We start from the raw sequence: 26,769 nt of genomic DNA, 5'->3' as shown, positions 1-26,769 counted from the left end.
AAATCATAATTGATTGAGGAAAACTATACAAAGATAAATGTTTGTGTATGTGTGTATATATCCTTATTTCCTATACAAAGATAAACTATACAAATTCACTGTGCAATTCAGTTAATGTGCATATAGTACCTTCTATATTTCCTATCACGTTTTCTCATTGTACATGCCATTCAATTAAATTCAAATATTCAATTCATAAAAATAAATTTATAAATTAACATAATATGTTGAATATATTTATAATAAAATAAAATATTAAAGTATGTCAATTTATAAATTTACTTTTATAAGATGTAGATCGTAGCATCTCTAAAATGGAAAAAGATAAATACACAATACTTTTCACAACAATACTTGAAAATGAAGAGTATTTTTATAAAATACATTATAAAAATAACATCATTTTATAAAAAATATACTTATTTTAAAATATAATTTTGAAATTTATTGTGTGAATATTATTACTCGAGAGGGGAAGAGTTCAAAAAAAATGATATTTACAGTCATAAAATATATAAGTACTGTGTATTTCTTTTAAAACAATAAAAAACATATGAAATTTATGTAAAAAAATAATTTATTAATAATAATTTTTTTTAAGTGCACGATGCTAGCACAAATTAATTACCCATAAACAAATTATGTGTTCTAAAATATAAATAAATAAATAAATAAAAAACAACAACAACAACGTGAGCATAAAAGAGGGGGCCGAATGGTTCGACGTTCCACAACCAACCGACGGTCAAAACTGCTCGAGAAGACTTGTATCAGCTTGACAATAATCTCTTTCTCCGCTCTCTCGCCTTTCTTAGTTCTTCCCCCTTCTTCACAGACAGAAACAACGTACAGCCAAATGAGAGCTCTTTCTCCTCCTCCTTCTACTCTAGCCGCCACTCTTCTCCTCTTCCTCCTCCAATGCTCCGTCTCCAGCGCCGGTCAATTCTCCGGCGACTCCTCCAAGCTCTCTGGCATCATAATCCCCGGCTTCGCCTCCACCCAGCTCCGCGCCTGGTCCATCCTCGACTGCCCCTATTCCCCTCTCGACTTCAACCCTCTCGACTTGGTCTGGCTCGACACCACGAAAGTATGTATTTGTTCTTTTCATTGTTCTTTCCCGTAGCATTGGAAATCTGATGAATTCCACTCGTTTTTGTCTCAATCTCCTGCTTTGGCATCGCATTATTGCTTGCATGGCATTGTTACTGTGGTGCTTTTTTGAGGAACTAAATATGCGCGCTGCACGTCATTTTGTGTCACGCTTTAGTTTAGTTGGATAAAGAGTTAATTTATGTTTATCAGTGTTTGTTATGCTAGCATATAAACAAAAATACGTGCAAAATTGCGAAGAATATAAGTAAGTGATGGTAAAGGGGCCGTTAGTGAGTTGAAATAATCTTATTTATATCCATAGCCTGAGAAAATCGCATTCCTTTGCCTGAAGCTTCTTTCTGCTGTCAACTGCTGGCTTAAGTGCATGTGGCTCGATCCTTACAATCAAACGGATCATCCAGAATGCAAGTCTAGGCCAGACTGCGGTCTTTCTGCTATCACTGAACTGGACCCAGGCTATATAACGGGTATGCCTTTTGAATTCTTTTACTATGGTCTTCTTCTGTTTGTTGAGATTAAGATATTCAGGAGATGTTTTAATCTTCTGGCGGTATGGCCTGCTTAAATCAATTTTGTTGTTCTGTGGTCTGCAGGTCCTCTCTCTTCAGTGTGGAAAGAATGGATTAAGTGGTGTATTGAGTTTGGTATTGAGGCTAACGCAATTATTGCCGTTCCATATGATTGGAGATTGTCTCCATCAATGCTTGAGGAGCGAGACCTTTACTTTCACAAGTTAAAGTTCGTATTTAACCTAAACATTTGTACTGCCTACTATAATTACTGGCTATGATTCTTGTCTCCGAATGGATTCCTGTAAACAAATCAACCCCCCTCCCCCAAGAGAGAGAGAGAGAGAGAGAGAGAGAAAAGGAGAAGGGGAATTTCGCTTGTCACTTTAATCTACGTACAAAGCTAAAGTTACAATGGATAGCATTCCCATGCTTTGAACAATTTCCTTAGATTTTACAGTTTGTGCTGGGGTGAGATTCCTTTACTGGTAAATTTTGGGATGCTGAGAATTTCCAAATATTGCTTTTAAATTTGCAGACTGACATTTGAAACTGCTCTTAAACTCCGTGGTGGTCCCTCTATCGTCTTGGCCCATTCACTGGGTAACAATGTGTTCCGTTATTTTTTGGAGTGGTTAAAGCTAGAAATTCCTCCGAAACATTATGTGCGGTGGCTGGATGAACACATTCACGCCTATTTTGCTGTTGGTATAATCTCTTTGAATCAAATTCCATCTACTTCAAAATTCTAGTTGCTTGAGATAGTTGTGATGATGCTCTTGTGGCCTTTTTGTTTTCTTGATTCCAGGAGCTCCTCTTCTTGGTTCAATTCAGACGGTAAAATCAACACTTTCTGGAGATACTTTTGGTCTTCCTGTTTCTGAGGTTACCTCTTTTACTTCCATATTTTCAGACTATCTCAAAATATTCTGTTCTTACTTTTTCTTTTAAGTAATATATATATATATATATATATATATATTATATTCTGTTCTTATCAGTGCTCTTGTTTGTCTATTTTTTTTTACTTGTCCTATATGTAATTGTATTTGCTTCCTTGCAAATCAATATTTACTACTTTAATCTTCTTCTATTATTTTAGTTACTGCACAGTGCATCATACTTTTAAAATAGAAGTTCCTACAGTGCCCTTTCAAGAGTTAAATCAACTAGAACCTGTTCAGGCAGTCTTAAGAAACTCAATTGACTGAACTCTTCTTCTCAGTGAGATTGAGACACTGTGAAAGTGCATCATCCACGTACAATCTTGGTTGATGTGGTTACCATATTGAACTAGGATGCCTGTTCCAACTCATGCTTATTGTACATCTTGCAAGGTATCAGGGGACAGCTCGGTTGTTGTTCAATTCATTTTCTTCTTCATTGTGGATGTTGCCCTTTTCAAAGTACTGTAGGGCAGATCATACATATTGGAAACATTTCTCTGGGGTGACCAGGCGTGGTCATCAAACATATCACTGCGAAGAGCAGGAATTCCGTTCAAACTTTTCTGGGTTGGCGACAAATATAATCAATATTGAAATTCCTTCAATCCGTGGTAAGAATTTTGAGACTCATGCATGTCTCATTCAGGTAGTAGTGTAATCATTCCCACATGCTTCCTACATCTTTTATTATCAGGGTTTGATGCTTATCCATCTGTTTCGGAAGTAGCTGAGACCAACTTTTCTAGAATGGAATGTGGACTGCCTACTCAGTTATCCTTCTCTGCACGTGAAATCGCGGATGGGACCTTTTTCAAAGCAATAGAGGACTATGATCCAGATAGCAAGAGGCTATTGTACCAGTTAGAGAAGTGGGTATCGTCTTACTAATCACCAACAAACCCTTTCCACTTGATGTGCAGGCTTTCTGCATAGAATGCCAAATTATTATGACTTCTACAGTTATTATTTCCTGCTAGGACTGAAATTCATTCCACTTATCCTTGAAGCAACTTCATGTCAACCTATCCAGATTAATATTTCCTTTAATTTCGGCTATCAACTTCATGTTGGCTTCAAAAATTACTATTCCGCTTTTGAGGTTGTTATATCGGACATCTGTATCCATGCTGATAATTGTTACTGGTGTTTGTCACTCAAGGTTTCATGATCCTTATAAATGACTACAAATAATCATACTGTCTTCCTATGGGATGTTCTTGAAACTCCTGTAAGGGGTGGATTTATATAGATTAAGCCAAATTGGATGAAGAATTTTAGTTCCTTGATTTTCCTTCAAAAAATTGTGGTTGAGTGGCTGCTGCAGATTAATACATGTTGATGATTTTGGGTGTGGCTTTTGCCATATAAAATCTGTGACTCAGTAGCAAGTGTCTAATCATATATATATATTTTTTATGAGATTGTATGGAGCTGCAACTGGGATGGTCTGGTCTAAAACTTCAACGAAAAGAGTGTGTCATAAGTCATGAGGCGCTATCCAAATGAGATAAATGTAGTTTACCATTGAGCCATAGTATGTGCATTTGCAGTCAGACAATCACTTTGCTTATAACACCTCAAGTAAAGGAGAGTGGTAAATGGGATCCATATTACTTGGGAGGGAGAAATTCTTACGGTTCATAATGATTCCAAGGAGCTTCAATAGAAGCCTTACCTAGTAATTTTGAAATACAAACTCAGATGTGGCTTGGGCCTTTTTTGGACTGTTACATTGCTGATGTCCTTCTCTATCTGTACCTGCAATCAGTTCTCAGTAGTTGCTGATTCATAAATACCAAATGCTATATTGATTAGAATTTCTAATGCTAGATTCTTTTTCCTTCTCTTTTATTTTTTATTATTCTGGAAAGCATAGGATGTTGTTGCTTTCTGGTTCTATTTTCAATAGCCTGTGTTCACAATGCTGTGCATTTCAGGTCATATCATGGTGATCCTGTTTTGAATCCACTTACACCTTGGGACAGACCACCTATAAAAAATGTTTTTTGTGTCTATGGAATAGATTCGAAGACTGAGGTAAAATTGTGTTCTTTATAGTACAGATTTATATTTTTCTTAAAAGAGAAACATGTAATCCTTAAAATTTTGTTTTAGTCAAAAGGATACCTTCAATTTTAGAGAGTGCTACTTAAACCATTAGTTAAATTTGTTCCTTTTCCTTTGATATCCTAAGGTCAATAGTGGGTATTATACTGACCTAGAAACAATAGATTTTAGTTTCTTGATGAGTTCTAGTAAACATGTGTGTATATTCCTGAAATCATATGGGCGGATGTGTGTTTGCCTCTTTAGCTTAGACAATTAGAGATTTTGTATTGCATCATAATTTTTTTCTTTGCTAAGTTGTATTGGATCATAATTTCTCTAGTCAGTTCTTGTATTCAGTATTTTATTTAAACTCCACATTTTTAGATCAGTTTTAGTGACTTTCTGGACAGCTAATTAGATTATACGCATCCAAAGCTATATCTTTCCTATGGCTAGGGGTTTGTCATTGCCTGTTCTATCTTCTAGCTGGTTACCATGGTGAATGATAGTTTTGGTATCTTGCCAATGATAATACAGGTTGGTTATTATTTTGCACCAAGTGGTAAGCCTTACCCTGATAATTGGATCATTACAGATATCATCTTTGAGGTTGAAGGATCTTTATTCTCAAGGTAAGTGTCATTCGTGCTAAGTCTATAATCCTATCAAAAAACTTATTTTGTGGCAAGGGGTACACTTATCATGGATTATATTTGCTGAAAATTGTTGTCATATTTAACTATATCTTAAAAAGAATAAGCTTCTTTGGAAATCTGTGTGTGTGTTGGTGCTTTTTTGTTGGTTAAAAGTTACTTTTAGTTACCAGATTTTGTTAGACTGGTGAGATGAGATATTGAGAGTAATTGCAGTGCACGTGTTTAATGGTGATTCTCCACAACAAGTGGCTATTGACTACCTTTGCCTGGAAAATTGAAGTGCCTATCAACTCTTGAAACCTCAGTTAACATTTTTTTTTTATAAGTAAGAAATTTTATTGAATCGAGTGAAACTAGGCAATGGCCATGTACACAGGAAGCATACAAAATGAGACACCTAATTACATTCTAGAAAGCTGAAAAGTAGACAAAAACTCATGAACATTCCCACCCTTTAGTACAATAGCAGAAAACCACTGTAAAAGTGAGAATACAAATAAATTCCAGAATTCCCCCACTGCACGCTCTTTCTTGTTGAAACACCTATCATTCTTTTCCGTTCATAAACACCACACTAAGCACAAATGTATTATCCGCCACACTGCTGCCAGTTGAGAGCTATTAAGATGCCTATTCCAGCATGCTAGGAGATCCGCCACACTCTTAGGCATAACCCAACACAGCCCAGCTCTACTAAGAATATCAGCCCATAACTCGCTAGCCACGTCATAATGTAAAAGTAAATGATCAATCGATTCCCCATTCCTCATACACATGAAGCACCGCTCCAAAACAACCATACCACATTTCCGTAGATTGTCCACCGTCAAAATCTTCCCAAGCACAACTGTCCATGTAAAAAAAGTGATTTTAGACGGCGCAAAAACCCTCCATATGCTCTTCCATGGAAAAGAGTTAGGCTGTTGGACTGTCAAAACCTTGTAAAACGATTTAACAGTAAACTTCTTGCTCCCCATATGTTTCCACAACATGCGATCACTCCCATTACCTCCCAACTTCACTGAATACTGGTAGCTGAAAAACCTTCAAGCTCATCAAGTTCTCAATCCTGAGCATTTCTAGTGAAAGTAACATTCAGTCCCATTTACACGAGACAGCACCTCTGAAACTGCTGCCTGCTGGTTTCCAGCCAAGCTGTAAACGACCGCAAAAACAGTGTAAAGAGGTCTCTCGCCACACCATACATCGAACCAAAAACGGGTTCTTGCTCCGTGACCCACCTCGAACTTGAAATGTTTTTCAAAAATGTTCCACCCTTTTTTAATGAATTTCTATAGGCTAACACCATACGGCCCCTACCCTCCTTAGAGCACCATCCCCCCCACTCACTTCCATACTTCCGATCAATAACGCTCTCTCTCCATAACGAGTTCCCTTCCATTTGATATCTCCACAACCACTTTCCTAATAATGCCTTATTAAAAATACTCAACTTTTGCACCCCCAAACCACCATTCACAAGTGGACAGCTCACCCTTTGCCAACTCACAAGATGAAATTTGTTCTCCTCCCCCATGCCACCCCACAAAAATACTCTAAATAATTTTTTCATCCGGTTTGCCACTCCCATTGGTAATGGAAAGAGAGAAAGATAGTAAGTAGGAAGATTGGAGAGGGTGCTTTTGATAAGTGTTAATCTCCCCCCTTTTGATAGATATAACCGCTTCCAATCCGACAATCTTTTCTCAATCTTCTCTGCTACACCATCCCAAATACTATTTGCTTTGAAAGACGCTCCCAAAGGAAGCCCAAGATATTTCATAGGAAGAGAGGCAACTTGGCAGCCTAGCAAGTCCGCAAGAAAGTTAATATTCCTCATGTCCCCAACCGGTACCAGTTCCGACTTTCCCAAATTCACCTTGAGTCCCGAAACCGCTTCAAAGCATAACAAAACAGCCCTTAAGGCTTGAATCTGACCACAATCTGCATCACAAAAAATAAGAGTATCGTCTGCAAATAATAAGTGGGAAATGAAACTAGCACCATTACTATTGTTAACCACCGAAAAACCAGTAATAAAGCCCCCCCCCCTATTGCAGCCTCCACCATTCAACTCAATGCCTCCATAACAATGACAAAAAGAAAAGGGGATAATGGATCCCCTTGTCTCAAACCCCTTGAAGTCTGAAAAAATCCACATGATTTAACCGAGCAGTTGAAACACAATGTTGGATCCATTCACATCACCTGTCTCCAAAGCCACATCTCTTGAGCATATAAAAGAGAAAATCCCAACACACATGGTCGTAAGCTTTTTCCATGTCCAGCTTACAAAGAACCCCCGGGATGCCTTCTCTCTTTTTTTTCGATAGGTAAACAAAACTATATTAATCAAAGAATAAGGCAAAGCCTGATACACATAAGAAAATACACAGTGTCACCTAGCTAGGAAGGCGCCAAAGAAATAAGAAAGTCATGAAGGTCCATGCCATTAAAATCAACAACAATGACCCAGGTACATAGAGTAGTGTAAAATAAAACTTTAAGTTCCTCTAATGATCTCTCTTTGTCTTCAAACATCCTGGCATTGCGCTCTTGCCACAAGCACCACATGATACAAATATGAATCATCTTCCAAACCACTTTAATCTGTTGCATGCCTCTTAAATTTGTCCAGCTGGCCAGCACTGCCACTACAGTCTCCGGCATAACCCAAGCCAACTCTACTCGACCGATCACCTCATTCCACAAAACCTTTGCTGTCTCACAATGGAAGAGAAGGTGGTCCACCGACTCTTCCCCTCCCCTACACATGTAACACCAATCTACTATGATAACCCTCATTTTTCGCAAATTGTCACTTGTAGAATTTTACCCAACGATATTGTCCACATGAAAAAAGCAGCTTTGGAGGGTGCCTTGTGTCTCCAAAGTCTTTTCCATGGAAAATAAGTATTAGGCTCTTGAGTGAGAACCTTCTAAAAAGAGTGAATCGAGAATGCACCTTTCCCAGCGGGTGACCACCACAGTCCATCTTCTTGTTGAGTGCTTGGTTTAACGGAGTACATGAGGCTGTAAAAATCAGCAACGCTGCTCATCTCCCAATCTTGTGCTGCTCTACTAAAACTGATATCCCAATGGATCTGACCCCCCGAAAGCCCCATGACATCCGCCACTGCAACTTCTTTATCACTTGTGATTTGGAATAATGACAGGAAAGAAACTTGTAGTGGGGTATCCCCATACCAATCTGCTAAGATCATATCCAAAGTACTAGCAAATCGACTGAGTGAGGGAGTAGGGAAGATTATCACCAAACTCCAAAATGTTTTTGTTAAAGGTAGGCAAATCCTAGACGGGTTTCTTATTGCTAATGAATGTCTGGACAGTAGGATGAAGGTTGGTATAGCAGGAAGCAAGCTTGACATGGAGAAAGCGTATGATCACGTTAATTGAGATTTTCTTCTCTACCTCCTTGGGAGGTGTTGCTTTGGTGTGAGGTGGCGGACTTGGGTGAAATTTTCGGTATTGATAAATGGTAGCCCAGCTGGTTTCTTCCATAGCTCGCAAGGCCTAAGACAAGGCGATCCTTTGTCGCCTCTGTTGTTTGTTTTTGTGATGGAGGGTTTAAGTAGGATGACATCGGCTTTGGTTTCTAATGGCTTTGTGGATGGCTTCTCGTTTGGAACTCCTGATAGGGGTATCATTAATATTTCACACTTGTTGTTTGCAGATGATACACTTGTTTTTTGTAAGCCAGATCGAAATCAGATTCAAGTGTTGAAGGCCTTGCTGCTTTGTTTTGAAGCAGTCTCCGGTTTGAAAGTGAATTTAAATAAATCAGAGATGGTTCCAATTGGAGATGTTCCTAATATACAGTAGCTGGCTAGCACATTGGGAGTGTAAGATAGCCTCTCTTCCTTTGACTTACTTGGGACTTCCGTTGGGGGTGGTTGCAAGGGCTTCCTCTATATGGGAGATGGTGATTGAGAAAATAGAGAAGAGATTAGCAGGATGGAAGAGAATGTATGTACCTATCGAAAGGCGGCAAGATCACTTTGATCAAGAGTACACTTTCTAACTTGCCAACTTATTTTCTATCACCTTTTCCTATACTTGCAAGTGTGGCTTATCGAATTGAGAAGCTCCAACGTAACTTCTTGTGGGGTGGCATGGGGGATAAATTCCACCTAGTAAAGTGGCATACGGTATGTCGTCCTATCTCCAATGGTGGTTTGGGTATTAGAAATGTGAGGATCTTTAATCAGGCGCTACTTAGAAAATGGTGGTGGAGATATAATAAGGAATCGGGATGCCTTCTCTTATCCGGCTGTCCAAGCACTCATTAGCAATCAGAACTGAATCCAGGATTTGCCGGCCCCGAATGAAAGCATTTTGAGGTTTAGAAATGAGTCTATCGGTCACCATACTCATTCAGTTGGCTAACACATTTGATATGATTTTATAGATCCCACCTACCAAACTAATAGGACGGAAGTCTTTCAATTCATAGGCTCCAGCTATCTTCGGGATAAGAGCAATGAAAGTAGCATTTAGTGACTTCTCAAACTTGTGAAAAGTATGGAAATCATGAAAAATCTGCATCCCTTCTTCCTTCACATGCCATGGAAAAACCATCTGGGCCTGGGACTTTATCTTTGCACATGCCTCTCACCACTGTTGATGATGTTGATATCCTGATGTTCTCTAATGCTAGATTGTTAGTTGTCTTATTCATGTGACTTGTGGACATGGTTTTTGGTGCTCTTTGCTCCATTTTTCCTGCAGCTCTCTTGTGGCCCATTTGTTGTTATGGTGCATTAACTCATGCATTAGTCAATCAGATTTTCCCTACCTCATCTCCATGCCTGCTTTTTGGCTGACTAAACTGGTCATGTTACCCATTGGCTTCGTATTCACAAGCCTTATGCTCTATGTTTCTGCTTTCTATAAAGCAGTGTATACAAGTATTGAACAGAATTTGTCAAAAATATTATTCTTATGGATAAGGTGAACGGGTGGGAATATGTGAATGTAGGTGTCCACTCTCTTTATGAACTGTGACATACACATTTGTAACATTGATGTAGGTCAGGGGATCTGGTTGAAGGGAATGCGGGAGCTGCAAGTGGGGATGAGACAGTAAGTTGAAGAAATAGTGTTGGTGGTTTTATTATAGGATATATTTAATCATAAGATATATTCAGATTCCCACACTTCAGTCTGGGTATCTGATATTTAATTTATAAATTGCACACAACAGTGCTTTAGCTTCCTATGAAAAAGACATAACTGTTTACAGGTACCCTACCATTCCCTCTCATGGTGCAAGAATTGGCTTGGACCAAAAGTGAACATAACAAGGGCTCCTCAGGTATTCCTAGTTAGCATGTGTGTTGTCCCTGTGCGAGTGCAATAAGTGTATGGAATTGCATTTTGTGTATGCATTATGATTTTATGCCTCGTAAATGCAGTTGCTTAATCTGTAGGGATGATATTTAAGCGAATACAAATCTCTGTTATTGATCAGATCAGTTGGCAAGACATACCATGACATTTTGGATGCATGGTGCATGTTATTAGATTTAAATTTGTCTCAGTTGTGTTCTTTGAGTTCTTACTATGTTATGTATTGCTTCTTAGTGAAGTGAATCAGTTTTGTGATTTAGCGAAATTAAATCTGAGAATTGTGGAGCAAGAAACATATTCCTCATTTGTCTCCAGTTTCAAGAGTTTAAATGGTTTCCCTTGGTCTTTGATGTTCCTTGTCACCATGGGCTGGCCTTATTTACTTCTATTACCTTTGTGTAATGTTTCCATTGCTTGTATATCCATACTTGTCTTACAAACAAAAATGCAGTTTATGGGCCGATATGTTAAACATCCAAAATTTTGTTTTTCTACGAGAGCTTTGATAATTCCACGGTTGTTCTGAAAATGTAGTCGGAGCATGATGGGTCCAACATACAAGTGGAATTGAATGTAGAACATCATGGAGAAGACATTGTTCCCAATATGACAAGATCAACAAGGGTTAAGTACATCACCTTTTATGAAGATTCGGAAAGTATTCCTGGAAAGAGGACAGCAGTTTGGGAGCTTGATAAAGGTGTGCTACATATCTATGAATTGTGCATGAAAAGAGTCATGTCAGTGTATTATAGCTCTTTGACTTTAATAATGCCCTTATAAACTGTATCATTTGCTTTGTTATTTAAGACAGCATGGCATAGCTATGCAACATGCAATGTACAACTGGTAGAATTGTATATAAAATATAGAGTTAGTCTACATACAGTCCCCAAATGGGGCTGCTCATGCAAACCCATATAGTTATGTTTAAAAAAATTTTAAAATTACAATAATATCCTTTTTAGAATAATACTTTTTCCCCTTTTACCCTCATTCATCAATGAGATTGCACATGCAGTCCCCCACTCAGGACTGCAAATAAAATTTCTCTAAAATATAAGGGCTGGTTCTTGTTGATTTGGAAGACTTATATTCAATTTGTGAAATATTTTAAAGATGATTTAGAACTGGCCGGATTGTTCTATGATACTAGAAGTTTTATTATTGACGTTATTTTTTATAAGGATTAGTTTCTCAATTTTGGATATTCCTGCCTTATGATTTGGAGGCGGGTTATTGTCATGAAGTTTTATATTTAGTCAAGAATTTGGACTCTTTTGTAGTTTTTATGGAATATCTCTCCATGGCAAATTTGAGTTGCCCTTATTGTCTGTTTCTTTCTTTCATACCGTGATTCATACCAAACACTAGTAGAAAAAGGGTTGTTAATAATAGGAGTTATACTCATTAAATTGAGACTATATCTTCTTGTAGCAAATCACAGGAACATAGTTAGATCCCCAGTCCTAATGCGGGAGGTGTGGCTTCAGATCTGGCATGATATTCATCCTGATGCAAAATCCAATTTTGTTACAAAAGGTGAATCTTTATCTAATTATTTCTTTTGGAAGAAGGAAGAGGGGGAGGGGCAGGGGCAGGGTGTTTAATTTGAGCAATATTAACTGATAAGACGTCTGATAGCTAAGCGTGGGCCTTTGCGGGATGAAGACTGTTATTGGGATTATGGGAAAGCTCGGTGTGCATGGCCTGAGTACTGTGAATATAGGTTAATTCTTTTCCTACAGAACAAATTCATTTTTTTTATTGGAACTTGTGCTTTTCCTTTGTTTTAGTTCATGCTATTATTGTTTTATTTGATGGATGGCAATGCAGGTATGTTTTTGGGGATGTTCATCTAGGGCAGAGCTGTAGGGTGAAGAACTCTTCATCTGATCTGAAGTTGCATTATCTATAGATCAGAAGGTGCCAGTTATGTTTTTTCTTCTCTATCCAAGTATAATTTGAACTGGCAGTTGAGCATAATTTAGAATTTTTTAGGAGGAGCTTAGGAAGAAAATTGATTGCACTTTTACCAGAGTCCCCACGAAGATTTATTGATGAACAATAATTTCCTTTGGGACCCTGCTTTGACTTTCCTCAAGATGAAAGCATGATGATTGCCCTCAAACTCAGGATTCACACATGCTATTAAGTATTTACAAAGCATTTTTGTCCAGCATTTGCCAACTCTCCTAGCTTCAGCTTTATATCTGTTCTGGTCATTATGGGTTGAAAAATGAAAATGAAAGATTGGACTTGTATCAAGACATTCTAAAACTACAACAAAATTTTTTAGATAAGATTATGAAAAAGCGAAATTAACTTATTTCAGTAATCTTAAACGCATCTTTATCTGTCAATAATTGTGTTTTCTTCTGGGTGTGGTACTGCTATAGTTTTTCATCAGGCATAAATTTTGAGTTTTAATATACATACATACATATATATATATGCATGTATGATTTTGTTCATTTAATGATATTTTGTTTTGTCGTATTACAGCTGCTTGCTCCGGCACATACTTCACAAATACGAGAGGTCCAGTTTGTTCAAAATCACAATTCATCCAGTTCAGTGATTGTATCATGCACAATAGGAGTAGGGAGTAGGGAGTTGGGATTGCAATTCTAATTTGCTGTCTTGGTTTCATCCTTCAGCCTTTACTGCAGCTTTGCATTGCCAGCCCCATTGTAGCTAACATTCTCCAAGTCCAAGTAGCTTCTTGTGAGCACTTCCTTGCTGAGACATCATCACAGCAGAAAAAAGCGGAATCTTTTTTTTTTTTTTAATCAAGAGACAGTCATTAACATTGTATCCATGTAATATGATTTTAAGGAGGTCCTTTCTTTTTACCTAAAATGTAAAAGTCAAATGTTCTAATGCAGGGAAGTCGTCTCCACCTTGAGCCATGATAATGGCATTAGAGCTGGGAGTATCCATCCATTTTTTATGAAACGTCTCTTCAAAGATTGATCAATTAGAGTTGTATAAACATGTAACAATGTCTCTCATTCTTTGCCCAAAAAAAAGAAAAACAAATGTCTCTTATTCTTTTATCATCATCTATTTGCAAGTGCTGACCCTTTTTTCATTGAATATTACGAATCTTTCTGTCCCTCTTGGATTTGAACTTGTGAAAGTTCACTAAACAGTTTTGATAATTCCTCCCTTATGAGAGATGCCCCTTGCCTGGGATCGAGTCTCGATATCCCAATCTAGTATAAAAAAAAGAGTTTGTCATGATACGAGAGTTCAAGATCTAACCAAATTAATATCCAATAGTTATAGAACTTTTGGATCAATTGTTGGGTCTTCAATAATTGGTATCAGTGCAGGGACTACGTCACAGGTTGAAGTTATGGAGAGGGCAATCTACAGGTTGGATTAAAATGCCTTAGTAGTTAATACTATATATGAGATAGTATTAAGTCATTGAATACTGATAGATGAGTGAAGCCGCCAAAAAAAAAAGAACTACCACCGGATCAATGTCGATAGAGTAGGCCGTCGAGTTAGGAAGCATGGTGAAATGTTATGATCATGAGTTAAAGGTCTAATCAAATTAATGTCCAACAGTCCTAGAGCTTTTAGATCAATAGTTGATGGTATCGGATATTTTCCGAGTTGGAAAGTCTTTAGTCTACTAGCCTTTCTGATTCAAATTCCATCTTTAGTCTACTAGCCTTTCTGATTCAAATTCCATCGGAGGCACAGGGGCGGCAAAGTCTTTAGACTACTGCGTTAAGTTCGTGGATTCTGGTCAAGTGCCAAACTAATATCCATATATATAGAAGAAGTGTTGTTGTCGTTGTTTTTTACCTTTGTCTTGGATGAAAATGTGTATTAATAATATCCGTACGTACGTTAAAAAAAAAAAAAAAAAAAAAAAAAAAGAACCTCCCATATATAGTTATGAAACCCAAAAACTTTGATGATGGCAGTATGCATATCGAAAATTATACAAAGCAATTCAAGAATTTTTCAAGAGTTTGTGAAAGGGACAGCTTATGGTTCAAGAATGCAATTTTTCCTTTGATCAGTAAGAAGAATGCAATTCAAGGTCATAAAATTTGTATTCAATTCTAATTAGTTTCACACCTACAAACCAATATTCAACTAATCGTCACAAACAAACATGAAGGCAGTTCACAAGAAGAGGGGAAAGAAAGAGAGAAAGAAAGAAATAGAAAAGAATATGGAAAAATACATAAAACAGAAGACAACAAAACATTGTTTTGGCAAAACTCATCTAGCTGCTCTTTTGATCTCGAAGGAATACTCGAGTTCCAAATGACATCTCTTGTCATCATCTTCAAACTGTGTAAAGAAGGTAACAAGAAAAATTAACATGTCACATTAAATTAAACAAGTGTGTAATATCCGATTCAGATTTTATTATATCCAATCCAGATGATATAATCTAATAGTTGTCACAATGTTTTGATGACACAAGTTATTTTGGTGAACATATTCATCCCCACAGAAGTAAATTCCCACATGGTTGCCAGTTATTTCAATACTACGTATTATGTTACAAAAGAATTTACCAAAGAACAAACTGTAGATCTACAGATTGGCCCTACATGACTGTCCAATAATCTGGGCTTTCATTAGAAGCATCCTTAAAAGGAACACCATGAGTAAACAAAAGATGAAAAATGTTCAAAAGTCACTCCCTTAATGCCCATAAAAAGGAAGCAGATTTTATGGATCTTGTGCATGCCAAGGAATGACTGTGGCCTATAAGAAACTTAAGTCAAAAGATCCGGAGTCTCTCCACCCAGAAAAGCACAAGCCATTCAAAGTAGGCATATCATGTACACTCTTTAATACTAGTAAATGGATGATTGATTAATTAATATTTTGATAAGTATCAATTAATTGCTATTATTAAAGAAAGGAAAAAGGGAAGGGATTAGATTTTCTAGCAAAACATCACAAGACAAAGTCAAGTATGCATATGCACTTTAATATCAAGATAAGCACACGCATCAAATATATACATGCCCACATGCACACGCACACGCATACAGAGACATATTACATATATATATATATATATATATCACTGTAAGCACATACATGCACTTCATTTCCACACACCTTGAGCTTCGCTGAGTAGGTTCCCCTAGCGAGGATGCCAGATGGAGTGGTTTCCTCATCAAGGGCGTGCACATATGGTTCTGGTTGAGGGGCAAAAGTGCCCAACATTCCTTCGCTTTGATCAACTGAGTCCAGAAGAAGATGGGTGAAGAAAAGGAAAAAGATGAACAGAGTAACTGACGATAAGAATTAAATTACAGAATATACGGAGAGGAGTCGTTGAAAAGAGTGGAATATTTGATACATCAATTGAGGAGAAGACAAATGTACCCATCACAACGTTCAAGGACAACATTTCAGTTAATGGCAATAAATAGATGGCATGTCAGTACGTCTAGTTGATATGATTCTGCATTTTGATCATCAGTTGTCCTAGATTTTGCATCAGTATTTTCAAACAATTGCTGTTTCAGCTTGACTGATTTCTTGTAGATAAGAGATGCTATCTGGGGGAAAATACTAATCAAGCACGAGGTGTTTGAGTACAAGTTTTTGAAGATTGCAAAAGGAAGCAATATCCAAGAATTCAGTATAAGCTGGATCATTTATGATCAGGCTGCATTTGCTATTATTGCTATTAACAGGCAACTTGCCTTCTCAATGCTTCCTAGCCCACAATGAGAAAGAAACCTTCACCCCAAAATCTGAACTTTCTGCAGTTGTTATTTATTAAGACCGACCAAAAACAAGATTCAGTCTAAATTGGGTATCTTCTTCATCACAGTTGCAAATTGCCAATCAGATGCAGGAGAAAAGAATAACTAACAATACAGACAAGTATGAGGGCCAAGATCAACTAGTAGGACTAAAGCGAACATCAGGTCTTCTAACAGTCTGGATTCCAAATGATATATTCCATTAGATTTTTTTCCAACGTTTAACAAATTCTCAACTTAAAATTTCAAGAATAAGAACTGCAGTTTATACGAAAAAAATGAAAATTATGCACCTTGAACTCCCCCTTTCCACACTGTATTGGAGTAGGTCAGGCCTGAAACTATGTTGTGCAGAACACTGAATGTCAGCTTAAGCCGATACTGAGATCCCTCCCTGAGAGTGAACAACACATGACGATTCCGACTTTCATCAACAGGCAAGGGAGAAGTGATCTCCCCAAATTCATCAGAGATAATCCCGATGGAGTGGAACTTGACTTCAGGTTCCATTTGGTCTAATAATAGAAGACATGAAGTCAAGAAAAGAACCATCATATCATACGGAACAAAACATTTGCCGGGATCTTAGGATAATGCCAGATACAAACCATTTAAATCACTTTCCAAGCAACCAAGCAGCTTCTCTTTCCACCTCCTTAAGCTGTCATCATCCTGCAAAGAAAATCAACATTTAAACGAGACATAAATTATTATTGCAAAATTTCGTTCAAATTGGATTATTAGGGCATTCATCCCAACAATAAACGTATTGATTAACTAAACCCGGATTAATAAGTTGATCTATAGGATAGCAACTGGATGCTAAACAGAAAAATGAAATCATTTCGTTATATACACCAGCATCTGAGTACACAATACCTCCGGGATAGAGCAATCCCAAACATCAAAATGCAATCATATCGTTAAAGAAGAAGAATGACGAATAAATAAAAGTACAAGGGAACGAAAAACAAAACCTTGTCTTTCTCAATCTGTTCCTTGAGAGAAACCAAAGGCCCAGGAACAAAACCAGCAACAAGCCTATCATCCTTAGCATCATCATCATGATCTTCTTCCTCTTCTTCTTCTTCTTCTCCCACACCACCAAGAACTCCACTTGGCTTCTCACTCGTTTCCTTTTCCTTCTCTGGTCTTTGATCACCAACACCACCAGCCGATGAAGACCCTCCCGATGATGGTCCTGCTCCCTCCCCTCTCTTACCACCCTCCATCTCTCCCTCCCTCTCTATATAGAGACCAACCCACAAAAAAAAGGCACAAACCCTTCGAAGTTTTCCCAACAAAATCTAGAGAAAAGAAGAGTTGGATTAAAAAGGATGAAAGAGAGAACAAATGTGATATATATATATATATATATATGTAGTAGAGATTTATATACACACTCCTAAACTAAACAGACACTGTCATTACATTCTGGTTTCTTGGTTTGTTCGTTCGTCTGTTTGCTTGTGGCCGTCTCCGTGTTGAATTTTGTCTGTGCTGTGTCGGGGTAATGCTTTACTGCTCAATGGACTTGAGAGCATACAGTCTGTCTTTTTTTCCGCTCGAGTCCCTACGAATTAGTTATTCAAATTTGTTACCCTCAAAATGTTTGCGTTTGAATATTAAATTGAATTAAATTATTTATAAATAGTAATAAATTGAGATGATAAAATAAATTTTATAAGATCTATTTAAAAATGATTTAGATATATTTAGATATTAAGATAAATTTAGATATATTTATAAAAAAATAAAAAAAATTATAAATCTTACGTATAAAAAAGTGTTAAGTTGAAAAAGATTATAAATCTCCTATGTAAATTGATTTTAAATTGAGATGGATCTAATAATTCAAGAGTTAAATATTTAAATATTAAAAGAGATCTAAATCTAAACCAAAATCGACTGAACTGAATGTAATTAAAGAACCAAACTAACCTCTATATTTTGTCTTTTTACCCCAATGAGAAGCAATATCATTTTGTTCCAACTTTACGTAAACCGGCGTTTGACTCTTGGTTGTGGGAAAAGGATATTATTATTTAATAAAAATATAAAAATTAAATTTTTTGAAAAATAAATGGAAACGCACCCCCTCCAACCAATCTACAATAGATGACTCGCAAACTTATTATATAGTCTGAGGACATGAAGACGTGATACTTTAAAATATTATTTTTTAATATTATTATTATTTTAAAAAGTTGAATGAAAATTTAAAAAAATTAAATTATTTATTATATTTTATATAAAAATTTAAAAATAAAATAAGATGAAATGATAATTTTACGTCTTTCTCCACTTACCAAACTTATCATTTATCTATCATAAGAGATCGTATTACTAAAAAACAATGTATATACAAGTTAGTATTTTCTTTTTAAATAATCGAAGTTGGAATTGTGAGGATCACCAACATGATTGAGACTTTTCACTTGGACCATCAAAGACTACCCTAAATTCTAATAAAAAAATGTTAATATATGGGCAATGGGTCAAAGAAAATAGCGAAAAAGGACATTAATTAAGGCCTCGTTTGTTTACAGGAAATATTTCATCTCACTTTATTATTATAATTTTTTTAAATCTCTATACAGAATAAAATAAACAATTCAATTTTTTTAAATCTTAAAATAAAAATAATATTAAAAAATATATTCTAATAATATTTTATTTAATTTTTAATTTTAATCTCATTTTATCTTATCTTATTTCTAAAAACAAACGAGTCCATAGACAGAAAATAAAGAAGTGCATTAAAACAAGTGGGCCTTCTCCAATTCAATTCAAAGCTTTACTCGTGAATCGCGCCTTGATTAATTAATAATTTTATTCTTTTTATGGCTTATTCTATGATTATAACAGACGAGACATTTCTGTTCTAATTTTAAAGCTTGGATTTTGTGAAGAGATTTCTCAGTTTAAGTTTGAGATTGGAAAAACAAAAACATAAAAACAAAATTTCCAGATACATATATTACACACACACATATACATACATATATATATATATATAGAGAGAGAGAGAGAGAGAGAGAGAGTATTGTACAAGATCCATGTGAGGAAGGAGTGAGACAAGAGAGAAGATCAGAAGACTGCTCAAGACATAAGTAGTTGTGTTTGTCGTTTGTTAATTTGATTGCACCAAAGCATTTCTCGTGATACGCTGTATAACTGTTATGGATATATAAAGTTAGCGGCCGCCCAAACCAGCCCACACACCCAAGACCTTTTTTCCACCGTTCCATAGTCTGCCTAGTTTTTTTACAGCTTTACTATCAAAACATTGTATTTGTATTGATACAAGATTAATCTAATCTAAACCCATGTTTCTAAGGATTTTTCTTTAAGGGGAAAATAGATGAGAAAGAATGTTGGCCCATCATGGACTTTCTCAATTCCATTTCCTAGAGTTGGTGCAGTCATTGCCTTCAACACAACAGATCTGAGAAACCTTTGATTGGAAATCAAAATATATTAGTATTCATTTTACTGATCACATAACCTTGTCAAAGAAAATAAAAAATCAAAACCAGTGAGTTTTTTTGGCTTCAAAAGCCTCATTAAAAGAAGTTTATATATTGTTGTATGCAAGTAATTCAGTGGCCAGTCACTCACTTGTACTAGTTTGCTATATCCACTAGCCATCACCAGAAGCTTACTCTGTCTCGGTGTTTCAACTCAACCAGATCAGATGAACTTTCTTTTTATTGGCTTTCACTAGCAAGTGAAGATTCATATGAGAAGACAATGGTGGGAGAGGAGAGGATTCTGGGGTTTACAGAGATGAAATGTTTTACATGAAACCGTCATGTCATCGGAAGGGTTCAATTGGGGCAGACTCCTCAAGAAGAGTGGCAGCCTCAAAATATTCAGTAGCTTCTAGTAACGATGATGCAGTGCCCTCAGCTTTATAGAGTAAACCGAGATTATACCATGCAGAATGATTCATTCTGTCAAGTTGTAGTGCATTCATCAGAAAGCTTCTCACAACTGCATGTGATGGATTACCGAGCTGCCTGAGAACCACAGCTACGGAGATCAAGCTTGGGACATGGGTGGGATCAATTTCCAAAGCATCCGCAAAAGCTTTTAGAGCTTCTTTGTAAAGTCCCTTTCCTTCATAAAGCACACCTGTAAATTCCATTATGATCCCTTCAATTAGAGGTCTCAGCCATAACCATGCCAGAAGACATTGTAGTTTTCTCACAAGAAATGTTCAAATCAGTCTTTTCTCTCTCAGTTAAAGATTCTAGGCGCATATAGCAATACTCCAATAAATTTATTTATCTCCGATTGAAACTGAATATTTTAAAACATGAGGCAGAACAAAAGGGGAGTAATTGTCAAGCCCTACCAGCCAGTCAAGTCATTGTATGAAAACAGAACCAAAATTCCAGCAACCAATGGTCCGACAGTTTTTAATTGAAAAAAGAATGGGGATCGAGAGGCTGGTAATTTAGCTCAGGTAAAGATATCCAGGAATGACAAAAGCTAACTCATGATAGCACGCAATGCAAAACAAATGAATAATTATCAATAGAATGGACCCCCAATTCAAAAGGAAGTTTATATTTTTTTTACAAGTAAAAAAAGGAATTTTATATTGATAGAATTTTTTCATCTTCCCTTAAAATGGCCATGAAAACTTGGGAAAACTATAAAGTAAGCGAACCTCCTATAAAGGGAAGCAAACATAGTGTGCCTTCAAAAATTCGAATGTCTGTATATTCAAAATTCTTGTGTACTTAAACTATGCCTATTTACTTGCATTAATAAAATCTCTTATTACTTATAAAAAAAAAATCAAAATTCAAATCAAGAGCAATTGGAGACAAAAGTGAGATATATATAGCCCAAAACTATTTTTTTTTTATTGGCACCAAGTGTCTGAGAACAGTGTCCCGACTAATCCCAGAAGTGCACAAGCCCTCGGTAAGGAGTTTCCTGCAAGTGCACCTCCGGAAATTCAAGGGGAAAATCCCCAGTCTGATATAAGCACATAGGCCAAAACTTCTTGCTTTAAGAAATGATGGAATCAGTACACTAGAGTCTAAGGGTACGGTATAAGTACCATAGCCTCAAGGGATATCACTAAAAAAAAGGGTTGGTTGGCAAATTATGTCAGGGCGGCCTCAATTGGTGATTGCTGTATGGCTGGCTATTAGGACATATGGTCAGACACAATTTTTTGAGCTCTGAAGGGGTGGCTTGTTTAGGCCAACCCTTTGTGAAAAAAGGGAAAAATAGCTATCACTAAAACAAGATTCATTGTTAACAACTGCATCAAATTTGTCCTTTTTCATAAACTTTTTATCCCAAGTAAATCATATTTTCAGTACTTTGCGAAAAGCGGAAAAACTAAATGTCAGTTTTGTTTATTGAAAATTACGTGAACAAGTAAAATTGGACGACGACAAAACTTTTACCTAAACAAAAAGGCATCTAAAATATCACAGAAATGATTGGAAGAAAGAAAAAACTATAGAATGAGTGATGATATAGATATACCTGTGGCATGGCATCTAGAAGCAGAGTAAGAACAGATGGCCTTAGATTTTGAAAGACAAATCTCAGCATCATGCCATTGTGACAGGCTTATGTAGAGATAAGCAAGATCATGCCATACTTCCACTTCCAAACTCTTAGCAGGAGTTTTGCTGCTCTGTGATGAGTATTTCAAAAATATTAACTAGCTCGAAAAAATTTTATCTAAAAAGAATTCTTGGAATGTTAAAAATACAAAGAAAAAAGGGAGCCTTTTTCGTAATGGAAAACAAACTCAGAAAATGGAACTGCAATTATCCTCTGCATATCATTTTTGTAATCAGTAAATATCCCCATATATCAGTTATAGAGGGGGAGAAAAAAAAAAAGAAGAAGAAGAGAGAGAAACTTCCACCACTTCGACTTTTAAATGATTCAAGTAGGACGGAATCTATAGAAGTATATCTATCTAGTTATGACACTAGTCCTTCAACGATATAGCTTAAATAGAAATAATCAAAGTGTCTCAATAGAAATAATCTTTTGCCGATGTCCGTCATCCTATCTCTTGGAACCAGAGGTCGCATTCAGAATGCCAGTTAGTAGAAACCTACCACTTTTCTTATATCAAACACTACTAAGACAATAACGTGAGAAACTAAATGCATCCAATTCCAAAAAGAATATTTGATTCTTTCAGGAACAAGACACAGTTTAATTCCCACGAACAACAGAACATGAAGAAATTTTAAGCGAAAGGTAATAAGAGTTCTATGTCAAAATATTGGAGCTAATAATTTTGAGCTTAACAAACCTTGATAAGTTTCTTCCCAGAACCAAAGCTTTTGCGCTGAACTTGAAGAATGGCAAGAAGCTGAGTATAAGTGTCAATGGCAATTTTTAACTGACCCTGTGCAATTTGAAGTTTAGCTTTAGTCCGCAACAGCTCTCCCTGATCCCATTTTCCAGTCTCATCCAGTGCAGCATTAATGACAGTTTCCGCCTCAATAAACTGTTTCTTAGCTGACAATATCCGGGCCAATAATAACCACCCATGAACATTACAGCTACCTTCCAATATCAGCAAGCGCTTTGCATAATAAAGCGCAGCATCTAACTTCCTCTGGTCAGCATTTTCTAGGCTGAGATGGTAAAGAATATTGGGGTCATTCAATCTTGTCATTTTCCCAGCAGTTTCAAGGGCCTGAACTGTCTCAGACTGCCTCGAGGCCCTGTCTGAATCAGCAACAGCTGATTTTGAATGCGCTGAAAGTGAGACACCCAATAGAAAATTGGCAATACTTTCCAATTGATTGCATCCACAACCCAAACTTTCCAAGGCTCTGCAAGCAAAACTTATCCCTTCCTCAGCAAGATTCGGGTTTTCCCCACAAATCTTTGATGCCAATAATAGAGCTGGAAGACATTTTGGATCCTCACTGCCATTCAACAATTTTCTAAGTAGATTAATAGCAACCAAGTCCTCCCCTGCTCCACAGTAACACAGAGCTAGAGTATGGTACCTATCTTTCCGATTGATGATTCCAGGAGGCAGTTCTTCTACTTGATTAGCTAAAGCCCTCAAATCCCCTGCCACAGATAGAGCAAATGAAAGGTGATCCAGGATTGATGGATCCCACTCAATTCTCTTGAGGGAAACTTTTCTTAATAGTATCATCAATAGAAGTATAGCCTCTTCTATATTATTCCTGGGTATGAATGAACTGTCCATTTGGGAGCGGAGATTTGGAGGACTTGCTTCACCTCCACTGTACAGAAGAAATATGGCAAACTCTTTTTGGATCTTTGCTGCTATTACTGCGTCAAGATTCCAATGATGCAGGAGCGCCTGTCGGTATGACAAGATTGCTTCATGTGGAGAATCAGCAAGTTTCCATAATTCTGGAAGCAACTCAACAGCTTTGTTTAGAGTCTCCTGCAATTTACAATCAGCACCAAAGTTTTCAGGCAAGCCTCCAGGTAATGAGGACTCAACTATGTCCAGAATAACTTTGCAAGATTGAGCAGCTTCTGCAAGAACAATTTAAATAGGAATTAGCTATGCAATGATGTTTGGATTGTTAAGCTCACAAATTTCATTTTTTTCCTTCATTTATTTAATCTTTTTACAAGCAAAAGATCATGTGCAAAGTCCCCATTGCTTGGCCAGATTCTCAACGGAACTCAATATGCTAAGCTGCAAGACTAGAATGAGGAACAACAACTACAGTGATGGAACCCGAAATCTTTTGGTGAAGACTCAAGTGGGAATTCTAATTTTAAGCTGAGTCTAACATCCAAACATCCAACTCTCAAATCACTAAACTCATCTCAACTCAAAACCTCTTTACACGTGGGACTCACAACCTTTTTCAAATTCCCATAAATATATCTAAACTCATTTTAACATCCAGACAGAAGAAGAAGAAGAAGAAGAAGAAGAAGAAGAAGAAGAAGAATCAAGAAGAAGAAGAAGAAGAAGAAGAATCCTTAAGTGGCAGTTTGTGATTGGAGGGTTTTTACACCACATCTTGACAGTAGGGACTCTCCAGCAATATATGTAATTGAAAAAAAAACTGTTGAAAAAGTCCATGAAGTTTTCCAAATACAAAATCTGAAATTATAGTAAAGCAACAGCAAAAAGAAACTTCACCACAATTATACCCAAACCTAAACCATGCTCTCATATTTATCACTGGGAAGAAGAAAATAGAAAAGCAATGTGAAGATTGAAAATATGCAAGTTTCAACTAGCAACTTCTCTAAATTATTATATTTTTGACGAGTAAAAGAAAAAAGGAGCAACTTCTACAAATTCAGAAAGAAAATGTAAAAGAAATACCTTTAAATCTCCCAAGACCCTGCAATGATTTTGCTTTGAGAAAGATTGCTTCCAAGAGTAAGCTGACAGCATGTATAGACATAGGTGGGTTAGCAAAATTTTGAGAACGCCTCTTATGATGTTCACCTTTTCTAGAAAGGGCGACTTTTATCTTAGGAGTTACCACAGCAATATCTATTCCTTCAAATACATGTAATGCAGCTTCTATATTGCCTTTTTGATACTCATATCTTCCTAATAATGCTCTTGCTTCCTGCATAAACAGAGATCTTGGTCTTAAAGATGCAAAACATATTATCACAAGCATCCTTCACAAAAGTCGATGCAGATCATTTTCATCACTGATTTCTGAGGTTCGAGTATAGAAATATCTTGTCGTGTACAGTAGCAGTTGAATCCCTATTATTCGCTTAAGAAGAGTGCAAATCTTGAAAGGCAACATCTCATTATATGATGTGGACAACAGCTTCATTTATAACTAGTAAGGAGGGAGTGGCCTTGAATTGAAAGCACAATTAAGGCTAAAGGAAGGCCCAAATAAATGAACATATAATGAGATGAAAATCAAGCATTGCTACTATGGGTCACTATATATAATAGATAATTTCCGCCCATGTGTAAATTAGGAAAAAGAAAAGTGATTACTCCAGAGATAAACATACTCCAAAGCCAAAACAAAACGGAAACCAACCTCATAATTCAAACAACCACTCTCACGCAGAGATGACTCAGCTTCCTCTATGTTCCCAGTATCCAGCTTCTTTTCAACCTCAACAGCTTTTAAAGAATCCGCACTTTCTGAATAATTCTTGATTGCAAGTGACTCTGATGAAGGAGCCATTTCATCTACTGCGCTAAACTGCTCCCCGGAGCAGATACACTTCACAATCTTGCCAAGTTTCCGCCCAAGTTCTCTGCCCCTCCGCTTTCCAATCCTATTCTTACTCCTCATATTGCCTGAAGACACTCCAAAATCTTTTCACCAACACCACCACCAAAGGTAAATCAATAACTTCTATATGTAAATATACAATACATCAGCAACACAAGCCACTAATCCGTCCTAAGATCATATCCAATCAGACCTATTATCATACATCATACAATCAAATCCACAAATCGCGCAAGAAATAGAATATGATGACCAAAATTTCTAGCAACCATATCTAATTATGGTTCAAATGAACTGCAACTTAAACTCCGACCCAAGAAGACAGATAAGGAGTCAAAATTCACATCAAACGAAAACGAAACAACAAAAGCATATATAAGAGCTCAGCGTTGCAAAAAGCTCATTTCTTATCAGAAGCAGAAGGCCATGATATTTCTCAAACCCCACTAGAAAAAACCATCTGGAATTATCGAAATTCAACCTACACAGATAAAACCTACAGACATAATTTAAAAAGGTCACAAATTTATGATTTTTTCTCACGAACTCACTCACTCAAGTGACAAATTAAATACCACCGACCAAAGCAAATAAAAGATATACAAAACAACACAAAAGTATTCACCTTTTGATTTTCCAAAAGGAAAAGCAGAGGCTTAGAGCCCACAAGCCACGGAAACCAACACCCATTAACTCCGATTTTGTTCCAATCAATCAAAGCGGCTGCTTTGAATTCTCTGAATCAATCAGAGAATCCCACAGCTCCAAGAACTTGTCCTTCCGCTTTATTTTGCTTTGAAAGAATACTTTGGAAACAGGAAATACCAATGAGTTTGAATTGAGTCGTAAGGGAGAAGATTATATGGGGTTGAGGATTTGCAGTAAATTCGTTGGAGTTTTGGGGAAATAAGATATTCTGCATTGGGCCCACTCGTGTAATTGACCACCGTGGCTGAGGTTAGATTTCTGCCGCGTGGAATACGTTTCATGCTTTTCTGTGCTGCCGATCAAATGCTTACAAGCTGATAAATTCCAACAACAGAAATTATTTTTATAAGTTAGTATTTAACATTTCACATTTAAAAATATATTCACATTTTATAAAAAAATTATAAATATAAAATATAAAAATGACTGAT

At 36.6% G+C, this 26,769-nt stretch overlaps 3 protein-coding genes across 7 annotated transcripts; 1 reads left to right on the top strand and 2 right to left on the bottom strand.

The window, feature by feature from the left end:
• The first annotated feature begins 730 nt into the window (after positions 1-730).
• On the top strand, positions 731-13,706 carry LOC121250116 (phospholipid--sterol O-acyltransferase). 3 transcript variants are annotated; one of them, XM_041149056.1, is made up of 16 exons: positions 732-1,087; positions 1,445-1,580; positions 1,707-1,851; positions 2,161-2,330; positions 2,431-2,507; positions 2,967-3,180; positions 3,264-3,438; positions 4,507-4,606; positions 5,156-5,250; positions 10,326-10,377; positions 10,538-10,609; positions 11,179-11,344; positions 12,082-12,186; positions 12,289-12,373; positions 12,481-12,576; positions 13,150-13,706. In XM_041149056.1, the coding sequence occupies exons 1-15, from the start codon at positions 857-859 to the stop codon at positions 12,560-12,562; spliced, it is 1,905 nt and encodes a 634-aa protein (XP_041004990.1). In that variant the 5' UTR covers positions 732-856; the 3' UTR covers positions 12,563-12,576; positions 13,150-13,706. The 3 variants fall into 3 exon arrangements, 2 of the variants coding, with proteins under 2 accessions (XP_041004990.1, XP_041004989.1); XM_041149055.1 differs by having other exon boundaries at positions 733-1,087; positions 12,481-12,570; XR_005937714.1 differs by lacking the exons at positions 12,481-12,576; positions 13,150-13,706 and having other exon boundaries at positions 731-1,087; positions 12,092-12,186; positions 12,289-12,304.
• A 995-nt stretch (positions 13,707-14,701) lies between these two features.
• Positions 14,702-17,947, bottom strand: LOC121250846 (rho GDP-dissociation inhibitor 1-like). The gene is made up of 6 exons (XM_041150075.1): positions 17,838-17,947; positions 17,384-17,713; positions 17,015-17,078; positions 16,700-16,921; positions 15,751-15,875; positions 14,702-14,964 (listed from the first exon to the last, which is right to left on the bottom strand). Exons 2-6 carry the CDS (start codon positions 17,636-17,638, stop codon positions 14,893-14,895), a joined length of 738 nt encoding a protein of 245 aa, XP_041006009.1. The 5' UTR covers positions 17,639-17,713; positions 17,838-17,947; the 3' UTR covers positions 14,702-14,892.
• Positions 17,948-20,090: 2,143 nt separating this feature from the next.
• LOC121249898 (protein NPGR2-like) lies at positions 20,091-26,532 on the bottom strand. 3 transcript variants are annotated; one of them, XM_041148751.1, is made up of 6 exons: positions 26,256-26,532; positions 25,430-25,713; positions 24,739-24,991; positions 22,711-23,927; positions 21,921-22,074; positions 20,091-20,543 (listed from the first exon to the last, which is right to left on the bottom strand). In XM_041148751.1, exons 2-6 carry the CDS (start codon positions 25,688-25,690, stop codon positions 20,224-20,226), a joined length of 2,205 nt encoding a protein of 734 aa, XP_041004685.1. In that variant the 5' UTR covers positions 25,691-25,713; positions 26,256-26,532; the 3' UTR covers positions 20,091-20,223. The 3 variants fall into 3 exon arrangements, with proteins under 3 accessions (XP_041004685.1, XP_041004687.1, XP_041004688.1); XM_041148753.1 differs by having other exon boundaries at positions 25,430-25,695; positions 26,256-26,510; XM_041148754.1 differs by lacking the exon at positions 26,256-26,532 and having other exon boundaries at positions 25,430-25,734.
• Between the last annotated feature and the right edge of the window lie 237 nt (positions 26,533-26,769).

This window comes from Juglans microcarpa x Juglans regia, chromosome 2D (assembly GCF_004785595.1).
Source record: "Juglans microcarpa x Juglans regia isolate MS1-56 chromosome 2D, Jm3101_v1.0, whole genome shotgun sequence".
NCBI classification, from domain to species: Eukaryota; Viridiplantae; Streptophyta; class Magnoliopsida; order Fagales; family Juglandaceae; genus Juglans; species Juglans microcarpa x Juglans regia.
This window is presented reverse-complemented; position numbering and strand designations above follow the sequence as displayed.